The sequence below is a fragment of the Artemia franciscana genome, chromosome 11 (assembly GCF_032884065.1).
Source record: "Artemia franciscana chromosome 11, ASM3288406v1, whole genome shotgun sequence".
NCBI classification, from domain to species: Eukaryota; Metazoa; Arthropoda; class Branchiopoda; order Anostraca; family Artemiidae; genus Artemia; species Artemia franciscana.
Genome location: NC_088873.1, coordinates 14867407 through 14879070, shown reverse-complemented (window position 1 = coordinate 14879070; position 11664 = coordinate 14867407). Strand labels below are relative to the sequence as shown.

At 34.2% G+C, this 11664-nt stretch overlaps 1 protein-coding gene across 1 annotated transcript in view; it reads left to right on the top strand.

Moving 5' to 3' along the window:
• The first annotated feature begins 1140 nt into the window (after positions 1-1140).
• Positions 1141-11664, top strand: part of LOC136032865 (abhydrolase domain-containing protein 2-like) — a 36158-nt gene continuing 25634 nt past the window's right edge. Inside the window, exons 1-3 of the mRNA XM_065713278.1 lie at positions 1141-1162; positions 7146-7319; positions 8439-8611. Of these exons, the coding sequence (XP_065569350.1) occupies positions 7165-7319; positions 8439-8611 (328 nt within the window). The 5' untranslated portion in view covers positions 1141-1162; positions 7146-7164. The remainder of the gene's footprint in view (positions 1163-7145; positions 7320-8438; positions 8612-11664) is intronic.

Below are 11664 nucleotides of genomic sequence, written 5' to 3'. Positions count from 1 at the left end.
ATTCATAGGCTTATAACGTTTTTAGATGACAGGTTTTTCGTTGTCCTCAGAAGTATTTCAGTTGGGTAAATAGGGTAAAATTCTAGTTTAGTGACTTCTTGCTATCTCAGAAAGGGGTAAGGTTAGCAAAATAAAACTTTTGAGGATGGGTCTACAGGCTAAAGTTTATCCTGGGAAGGTATTTTAAAGTACCCATCTCTGCTCCTTCTCCTTCTTGAGGGCCTTGAAATTTGCCTACATGATAGGTCTATACTTATTGAAATTTTGACAAAACATTTTACCTTAATTTTCAGTTACCAGTTGCTTTTTCTCTGCCTTTAGCTCTGAAAATTCCTGTTATTTGAGTAGAATTCTGAGCCATATCAATGTCTTTTTTTTCAAAATTTAGGAAATGTATTTGCAAAGGTAAGGTAAAGGTAAAGGATACAGCATTAGACTTTACAGTCCCTACCAGCAGTGCTGATCTCCGTTTCTTTGCCCTTCAGCCAGGAAGTGCAATGGGGGGTTGGGGGCCAGCCATCATGTGCTTTTGCACACCCTTCCTGTTTACCTTCCCCAGATTTCTCCAGGTACACATTTAGAGCTGGGTCAACTCTGGCTAAGCTTACAGAGCCATGCCACTGACCCCCATCCCAAACTGAAGAATTTGTTACACTGGGATTCAAACCCACATCCTCTCATACAAGGGATCCCAAATCCAGCACACCAACCCACTCAGCCAGGACAGCTTTTTGCAAAGGCTGTCTTTAAAACTTTATAAATTAGGATTGAGCAAAGTTGTGAAGCTGAAAACAATTTTGTTGTACTTCATTCAAGTAGAAGATCTATTTTGCAAGGTTTCACTTTTATAACACACATATTTTAAAGTTCATCAAAAGTCAGGACCCTCTAGAGAGAGAGGGAGTAGAGGTAGGTACTTCAAAATACCTTCCCAGGACATACTTTAGCCTGTAGACCTATCCCTGCAAGTTTCATTTTCATAACCTAACCCCTTTCTGAGATAGCAATAAGTCACTAAACTAGAATTTTACAGGCAAATAGAACATTCAGGAATCAGCCTAGAGACAACCATGCCATAAGAAGATCTTCCAAATTTTCCAACTCTACCCTCTCCAAAAGGCATTGATCTCTGATGAACTTCAGTACACCTAGTAACAAAAAAGTAAATCTTAAAGGAATGATAAATATTAAGCAGTTCATATCTGCATATAAAGTAGACATACCATTATATGCCATTTTTATACTCTTGCTGAATATAATAATCACTTTTCTTTCCAATCTAGTTTTACAGCACTTTTTGAACCCTTGAAAATGATGTTTTTTCTATGTTTTTGTTATAAAAAGGGTTAAAACATTGGTTTCTAACTTCCTATTTTTTATAAAATCCATTTTGTTTGAGTTTTAGCCTATAATCTACAAACATTGAATTGTCACAATTAAGTTGGATAAGAAATTCAAAACAATTTCTCCATTTTTCCATCTACATTGTTTCTTCTATTAGCTTTGATCTTTTTTACATATAGGCCTAGGTAAAACAACAGTTGTTCTTCTTCTGTTTTCTGTTTAGTTTGATTATGAGGTATTATATTATTCTTCTCAACAAATCACAGCAGTCAATGATAAATCATTTTCTCCATTACTTTTCCAAGAACAGGAGTAATCATTATATGCCTACAAAACTCAGGGTCATATTTGGGTTTATTTTCCTTTAATATTAGTAGAAGAGATGAACAGTCCCAAACATTGGGGGATATGGCCCATGCATGGTTATAGCAATTTAGGAGTTCATGTTTGTAAGAAGGTGTGATATTCTTTATCCATGTAGGGTGTATATTATTGCAGCTACAAGTAGCATTAGTCCTAATATGTTGTATTATATTATTCAGCTCATGAATTGAGAATAGACAGGTTATATATTTTGATCCTGGGTGAGGCTGGTATATTGGATTTATTGAGATTAGGATGGCAATATTTTTATTATTTGATGTTGGCTTTTTTGAGAAGAGTTGCAAATAATTTTGCCTTTTCATTATCATTGTCATAATGATATTATTATATAGTAGATCATACTGGAGTAGACTAGGGGATATTTTTTTTACCACAAATATGGCTTATGAGCTTGTATATTTTTGGCTCACATGTTTTTCTGGATAGACTATTTGCAAAATTATTCCAGTGATTATATCTAATATTTATTATAGTTCTCTTGAGATTAGCCTCTGCTTATAATTTACTTAAATATGTAGCAGGAGATAGTTTCTTTTAGGTAGGATCTCCTAGCTGCCTTCTTTGTTCTCCATTAATTTGGCACTCTTTTGTCCACCATGCTTTAGGAGTGTGTTTATAGATTGTTTTCTGGGCTGTTGTTTAGGGGATAGCATTATTAGCTGTATTTGTTAGTATAGATGTCATAACTTCAGCATGTGTGTCAGCTGTTACATGTGAAATATAAGATTCCTGGATGAGACTTAAAAATCCATCATTAAGCTTATTTTTGAAGATAGTTCAAGTTGCCTTAAGTGTTAATATATACTGGGGGTATGTGGCAGAATTTTAGCTGGTTCATCTAATGAGGAAACTGTTACAAAATGGTCTGTGCAAAGGGTCATCAAAATTTTCTTTGTTCAAAATATTTATTGACACAATTTGTAGGTCAATTGTTGAAAATTTGCCACTTTTGGGGTTAAAATATGTATTTAGATTTGGATGGGTAGCAACTACTAATCCAGTATTATTTGATATCAAACTTTCAGTAAGCTTACCATCTTTATTTGCTGGCTTTTCCCCCAACAAAAGATTGTGGGCATTAAAATCTCTACAAACAATTATGTTTTTAAATTATTTATATAACTGAAGAAATCCATGGCATCAGTAGTTTGGTCATTAGGGTTATAAAAGCTTATTATGCAAATTTTGGTATTATTCAGCCAAACATTGATTCCAATTACATCAACATCATTTAAAATTCTAGAAAGTTAATGCCACAAAATATGATGTTCATATTTATTATGGAAGCTACACCATCTCCTCTTCTACTCTGAACACCTATCCTTTCTCACCACACTATCAACCTCAGAAAGATTATTGCAAAAAAACTTAATCTGTTCAGGTGGAGGGCATTCCCACCAGGCCATGGACTATTACATGTCCCTTCTACCAGCCCTGTAAGATGTGTAAATAGTAATATAGTAGATAGTAAAGAGCTGTTAACTATTAATGAATTTTCTGAACCATCCTTCAAGTCCATCACAAATGGAAGTCATGTTTTTCCTTTGGCTCCTTCCACACACCTGTAAATAGCTTGTCTGACTCTTTTTCATCAGTATCACCTTCCCAAAATATTTTTAACTGTCATCTCAGCCAATCGTCTTTAAAAATTATATGTACCAATGCTGATGGCTTTTCAAATAAACAGAATAAGGCTGCCTCTGTTCTTTCAAAAGAACAAGGTGATATACTTGCAATTGTGGAAGTGTGCCCCAAATTTAGCAATACCAAACTTACAGAATCTTGCATCAGTATCAATGGTTATAACCTTTTCAAGTTTATTGGAGCCTGATCATAGGAGAGGATTGGTTATTTTTGTTAGGGAGGAGCTGCAGGTGGGTGTTATTATTCCCATAAACAATTATAGACCATGGATTGAAACAGTATGGTTAACTATAACTATTGACAATAATATAATATGCTTTTGATGTGCTTAATGTAGCCCTAGTTTCCCAAGCCAGGTTATTAGCAAAAATGTTTTTTCAGAAATTGTATCCAATATCTTAAAAAATCAAATCTTTTGAGACAATTATAGTAGGTGATTTCTACCTGCAAGAAATTTTGTGGATTGATGGATATGGGGAATCAAAAACACAAACAGGTTCTCCCTTTGTATCTTGTCTATCAAACAATTATCTATACTAAACTGTGATTGAGCCTCCAAGAATTCCTAGTGATCAGAATCCATCCCTTCTTGACCTAGTTATTGTGTCTAGTCCTGAGATATTGATAGTGCATGTTAAGGCACTTTCACATTTACTGTGCTGCAGGGCTAACTTACTCATTTGTAAGTCCAGGAGTTGCAACCCTTCTGTAAGATGCTTTCTTTTCAGAGCTTGCTGCACTCTGTTGTAGCTTTTGTACATTCTCTCTCTGTTAGGTGTGAAAATTGTCTTTGGGTTCTTTATAACAATTCTTTAGGGTGGCTTTTTAATCTTCCTTTGAATTGTAGTGTATCTGGAATGTTTGTTGGTGGTGGCCTCCCATCTTTTCCTGAGCTGTGTAGAAAATCTTCTCTTTCTATCCAGACAAGGATACTTGCTTCAGATAATCCCCTCATTTTGGTGCTTTCTGAGCTGCTTTTTTGCCTCTCTCTGCCACTTTGGCTGACTTGGTCAAGAATGACTTACACACAACAATTTTGACATGTTTAAACATACCATTATTATTTGAATCAACTGTTTTTTGTTTGTTTTGTTCTTTGTTGCTGATTGTTTTTTGTGCTATTGATTTATCTGTTTTTGTTCTATTTTTGTTCTTTTTTTTTGTAAGTGGCCCTGGTTGGTCTTAAGTTTAATAAATAAGTCATAAGTTAATTACTTGGTGATGAATTGAGACAAACTAGCATCATGATCATTAGACAGCCTAAAACACTGCCATATCTTACTCCTTTTATTTGTAATCTCATCCAAAGCATAAAAAAGTATTGTAAAGACAGGAACTCCTGTAACTTTGAAAGATACCAGGTAGCCAGAAATCTTGTTACAAATAATGTAAAAAATTAAAATCAAAATACGAAAATAAATTGGCTCAACAAATTAAGGTAAATCCAAAACTCTTTTGGAGGCTAAAAAACCTGGAGGAAATCTTTTGGAGGCATGGATCAACTAAAAAACCTGGCAGACACTCAGTTCCAGATTTGGGGGAAAATGGATGTGTGATATCCACATCTGAAAGTAAAGCAGAAGTCTTGAACAAACTATAAAATACTTACTCAAAGTTGAAGTTTCTTCTTGCTTGTTGATTCAAATGAGCACATGAAAAAGAAAATAAAATATTAGTCTTAAGCTAAATTACAAATGTTATTTTCGGATAATTTATAAAATACTTACTTAAAGGTGAAGTTTCTTCTTCCATGTTGATTCAAAATAGCACCTGAAAAAGAGAAATAGAAAATAATAGTCAAACAGTTTGTGGTAATGAACTGTAATAAGGAGCGTCTTGGCTCAATAGTAACCAAAACTCTAAAAAATGGAATTTTGATACCAATAGCTACATCAAAAGAATCGCATTTCAATGCTGATTTTAAATATAGAAGCTTCATCAAGTCTAATCTTACCCATCAAAAGTTACAAGCCTGAGAATATAACGGAAATGAAAAGCTCTAGTGCCCTTTTTAAGTGACCAAAAATTGGAGGACGCCTAGGCACCCTCCCATGCTAATTATTTTCCCAAAGTCACTAGATCAAAATTCTGAGATAGCCATTTTATTCAGCGTAGTCAAAAAACCTTAATAATTATGTCTTTGGGGACAACTTACTCCCCCACAGTCCCCATGGGAGGGGCCACAAGCTACAAACTTTGCGCAGTGCTTACATATGGTAATGGTTATTTGGAAGTGTACAGACGTTTTCTGGGGAATTCTTAGGTCAGGGAGGGGGTTGAGAAGGTTGGGACAGGGGGAACTTTCCTTGGAGGAATTTGTCATGGGGGAAGAAAAGTTTCATGAAGGGAGTGCAGGATTTTCTAGCATTATTTTAAAAAACAATGAAAAAATAAATATGAGAAAGTTTTTTCGACTCAAAGTAAGGAGAAGCATTAAAGGAGATTGCCATTTTTAGGCCCCATTTATTTAGGGAGAGGGTCTTAACCTAAAAATTTGGTTTTTCCCTGGCCCTTTACTTATAAATGTAGATTTGAAGCTGTTCAAAAAAAAGTTTCCAGTCTGTCTTTGTGCAGAATTTCGGGAAAGTCCATATATGTTTTTGGCTTTTGAAGATAAGTTTCACACTTGTCGGTAAAAAAATGAAACAAAGGTACTTTTATAGGAGCCTGTGCCTTTAGCCTAAATTTTCTAGGTTGTGGTCTCGTTGACCTGTGGACTTATAGTAATCCGTTTCAGGACGTTTAGGGAAATACCTCTTTAGCTAGGTTATCCTGGAAGCTAATTTTTTTCTGTATTGCTCACATTTTTGGGCAAAGCAGTATTTTTTTCCGTATCCATTGTGCACTGGGGGTCTTCATCTCCATGGGATACATGAATGTAAGGTTGAAACAAATCGACAAATATTTTTTCTCATGCCCGTACCTCAAACTTTTTTATGCGTATTAGGGCTCTCTTGCCTCAGGAAATCATTGGTGTATCTACCAAACTAGTGAAATGCAAAAATATTTTTGACCAAATATCAGGCCCTTAACACCCTCCTTGCTTCCAACAAAATTTATGGTCCTCTTTAATTGGGGGACGATCTCTGAAACATTCAAGCTGTTCGAGACATATTTTTTTTGCCTATTTTTGTGCTTTTTGGGGACCTATGTCTCCACATTAGGTCCCTCCTGGCCCGTAGACTTAGCGGTCTACGTTTCTTCAGGGACCATGCCCCTAAACTATTTTTGTAGTGTAAAAAAGGATTCCCTTGGACTAGAAACTTGTAACTGTAATATTCCAACTGATCAGAGACTAACCCTTTTAGGCCATTTTCGGCACCCTAACCCCCTTTCCTCTATTTTATTTTAGTCAAAAAAAAATATTTGGTTCTCTTCTCCTAAGGGAGGTTTTTAAAAATTTCAAGCCCATCAGGCTGCCAAGTCAACCGTACAATAAATCTTTAGGTAACAGGGAATTTGCACAATTAAGGGCCTTTCCTGGGCCTGCGTGGATCATTTCGATCCAGGAGTCATACTTAGTAGATATATGCGCTGTTCTGGAAGTCATTATTGTTGTTATTTTTTTATGCCATTGGAGATGAGAAGGGTGCCTATTGTGATAAAAAGGGCCTAGGAGGCTTTTTAAAAACATTAGAATTTATTCAGCTCTAGAGTCTAGTGTCTCTTAAGTTTTAAAGTCTCTTTTTTAGTCTAGAAATTTTTAAGTAAATAATGACTTTCAATTGATTTTAGTCAATTTTTATCATTCATTCTCCAATTGATGCTTTTAGGGTTTTCAACTATTTCATAATGTCTCCTGCTGGACTTGCTTTGGTGGCATTCGTAATTTGGGCTATATGTAAGATATTGAATGTAACCAGCGCTGCAAAACCCGCTCAAATATATGGTGGAGACAAAAAGTTTGTCCAGCATGTCTCAAGTCATGTTCCAGATCTGATTTTACCGTATGTGTATTCTTTATTACTTTTATACGTATTTTGATTTTTTGCATGACTGCATAATTATTGTGTTGATATCAACCAAAATTTTATCAAACACGTAATCAAAGATTTAACTTCAGATATTTTAACCACGGCTCTAGATCAAACCCTTCTTCAAATTTCATGTAAAGCATATATCACCTTCGTACAAACTGACTATCTAATGATCAAAGAAGGACACTTAAAAAGCTGTATTATTTTTTAAGCTCTGTACAATATTTGGTTATGTATGTGACAGCAAAGATTTCGTTTTTATGAGAGGTGTGTGTTTACCGCGCTAAAGAACAAGAATGTTGTTGTTGTTCAAGAAAGAACATTATGTACCATGCAGAGAATAATAAATTTATTTACAGGTTTCTCGATAGTTTCTCTCTCACCAGCCGTGGTATCAGTAACGTATACTGTTTAAAGCTCAAGTCAAGAATTGTTATTTAGTAATAAAAAAAAATTATTAAGTAGTCTACAAAAATAATAGACAAAAATGTAAGGTAACTTATTGGTCTCACTGGCCGTAATATCAGTAGCTAGTATAAAACACTTCAGTTTTATCTGAAACCAGTGATGTCAATTGGAGGAGGAGGGAGGGGGGGGCGTTTGACTCTCCTCTGTCTTCGTCTGACTTTTTTCTTGTTTTTGAAGTATTCATTTCCTGGGTCATAATTTTATTAGGCTTTGAAAGTGTCAACGCTTCATACCAACTGTTTGCTATTTTGTCGTGAAAAGGTCATCCTGTTCCTCTCGGACATCCGCTGAACTAACTAACACTCGAAATTTTTGCTTTCGAAAAATAAGATTTTCAAAATATATACGTTTTAAGATTTTCTGATGAATGAATTGAATATAGCAGGGCACTGGGTCTTTGTCCTGCTTAGGATGGGAAATTTGTTGGAACTAATGTTAAATAGAAAAAATCATACACATACTACAACTATATTCACTGTATTGTTGCTTGATTTATTCTATTTTTTAGTTTTTGAAAGATGTTTAATGATTGGTTTTATTTATAAAATTATCGTAAATTTGATGATTTTGATTTTTCTTTAGGTTAGTATAAATTTAAAATTTATACAATGTTTTTTTAAGGTATGTTCCTACTCGGCTGTGGGGCTTTAGTGGCCACATTCAGTCTGTTTTGTACAGTTTGATTGGACATATTAAGTGTCCTTGGCCTACTGGTAATAGGGTTATCTTGAACTTGTCTGATGGCGCAACTTTAACTTATGACCTCTTTGTACCGCTGGATCTCCATCCTCAAGGTATGATCTTACGAGTTATTTATTTATTTTGACTATATACCATTAGATTTGTAAGCTCCATCATTACTATGATTAGTTGTCGGCCGAAAGATGTATAAAAACTCCAGCATATACTGTAGAAAGAAAAAATGAAAGTCAAAAGAGGAAAACAGTAAAAGAAATAATGAAATTAACTGTCTCGGAAATTGATCGGTCCCGGGACGGTCATGGAAATTAAAAAGGAAAAGAAGGAGAAAACTTATTTGTTTTGAAGAGAAAAAGTGAAACGCTGGCTCACCTGTTGGCAACTCCACAAAATTATAGAAGATAAGAAAATAAAGAGAGAAAACCATAAAAGAAATAAAAAGTAATAGATCCAGGCTTAAACTGCAAACTGAAAAAAGGAGAAAAAATAGCCATTATTCATGAGGAAAAGATGAAATATAGGCTCTTCTGGACCAGTCTTGTCAATGGGGGGGGGGGGGTGACGTTTGCCTCCCAAGATTTCTCCTCCTCCATGGATTTTTAGAAATCCTTTTATACTAATACTATATACTCTTAAAGTAAATTTAATACTATATTTTTAAATTAAAATAATAGCATTGTATTATTAGAATGAACAGTAAAAGGGAGAACAGGTGTTTTCAATTAATTTGGTACTTCGGACAGTACCTCTTGTCCTGTGGTGTAAGTTCGTCAAAATCCTTGGGGGGAAGGATTGGAGCTAATATTTCCAAATCAAGTGTAAAGTTCTGTGAAAACTGAAAAATAATTCGTATAGCACCTTAAAGATAAATATATGCTAAAGTAAGCCGTTTCTGTGAATGCTTGAATTAAGCTGGGGACAGGGGCGGATCCAGGATTTTCTTTGGGGGGGGGGTGCATAATGGGTTGCTTTGATAAACCTGCGAACCAAGAAATACCTGCAATTTAAAGGGAACCTCGACAATTATGTGTCGTAGGTAGGTAGTGGAAATGGTCGTAAATTTAATCTAAAATCTGGTGAGGGTTAGAGTTTTAATAAATCTGTTGAAATTAAAATGGTATAAAAATATTGCTATAAAAAATAGTAAGTTATAAAAACCAGCCTGCCATAAAATAAAAATAAAAAGCTGTTCACCATAAAAAATATGACATTTAATATTAAATGCACAATTTTTTGCCTTTGCACTTCTGACCACTATAGCAAGTGAGTTAAGCTTTTTATTGTAAAAAAAAAAGATGGTCTTGAACCATCTTTTGGGGTAATGCACTCTTTGTGACAATTTGTATAGGTCAAAGCACTTAGCATGTTGCCTAAGTGTGTGGCATCGCTTAGTAACTATGATAGTAATGAAGAGGTGGAAATGAGGATAAAGATACAACTTGTATATTCGTAAAGAATATATTAAATATTAAATACTGGTTCTTTTAGAGGCGTAACAAGAAAAACCGAACGAAGAGATAGAAATGCATAGAAGACATTTAAAACGATGGTTTTAAGTATAGGCAATAAAACATTTACTAATCACTGTTTATTTTTTTTAAATTGTATTTTACTAAACAGTGTCAAATTTGATGAAATCTCAAAAGTTAATAATCCAAATTTTACTTTTCATAACAACGTAGCTTGTCTTTCCAATTTTTAAAGTTCGATATGTTACAGAATTCACGATTTTACAAGAAAAAGTCTATTTCTGCATTTCCACAACTGCCATATCTATTTATTACACGGTCGATGTCTACCTCAATATTTTGGTGCATGTATATAATGGTTAGTCCTGTCAGTTTAGAGCTCTTCGTTAGTATTTCCTCTTCTTTTCATCCAAAAATATTCGAATAAAGACTAAAATCGTCAGAAAAATATTAACTCGAATAATGATGCAGGTAGGTATGTGCTTCAGACTAAGTATATGAGTCGATATAATTCCTTAAAAAGCAAAATGTTATTTTTGTATTTGATAGGTATAGATCGGTTATTTAAATTCTCAGGGTTTCAAGATGTGGTAGATTTCTAATTGATTTTTTCAATCTTGAGGTTTTCAGATATTCAAATCAAAGTTTAAATCTCGATATGTCTGTCGAACACAAAAATGAAAATTTGAAATTTGACTCAGATTTGGCATTAAGTAAGAGAATTGTCCTGTAAAAAATTTGATTTATAAACAACTGATCATGGAAATATGATTGGATGGCAAGTATCAAAATAAGTATAAAAATCATCAGCGGTATATATAGCAGTTTAGACAATTTTACGGACAAATATATGCAACCCTTATACAAAAATATAACTATATTTTGTGACTGGTTGGTATTGAGAAGGTGAGAAATTCCAAAGTAATATTGTAGTTGCATTCCGTTTCCGTGGCTAACTCAACTTGTGTGAATTTCCACGTTTTATCAACATTTTTTTATTTTAAATGTTTGAAAAAAATCGATGCCATTCCACTGATTAAACTGAGAATTCGAAGACCCATCTATACCAGCTAGATAAAAAAACATAAGTATTTGCCTTCTTGTAAGAACAGTTATTCGAAAATCTATTCTTCTTAAATGATTACTCCGACCTTTGAAGGAGTATTTCGACTCATATACTTTGTTTTAAGTATATACTTATACAAACCTTTATGAAAATTCTAAAGAGTTTAGATTGATGAAGAGTTTTTATTGATGAACAGAGGAGGTGATATGTCATGTAATGCAGAGCTTTAATTAGATGAAAATGGGCAGTAAAGTGGCCACCATTTGCTCACCAAAACTTAAATTAATAGTTTTTGCACTTCTCATAGATTTACCTTCTATTTACAAATCCCCTAAAAAACAACAATGTTGTTAAAATCACCCCGCTTCGCAAAAAAAAGCAAACCCAAAAAACCAAAACAGTCAGCCAAAAAAAGTAACGATTTCAATTTCTTCACCTCATTGCCATTGCAAGACTCGAAAAATAAATTTTCGACAGTAAAAAACAGTAAATATTTCGCTTTTCAGCCCCATTGTGACAGCGCAATCCTGAAATATCATTTCGACAGCCAAAAGAAGTTAGCATTTTAAATTTCCCCTCCCTGTTGCTACGAAATGAAGATTTTCGCCTCCGA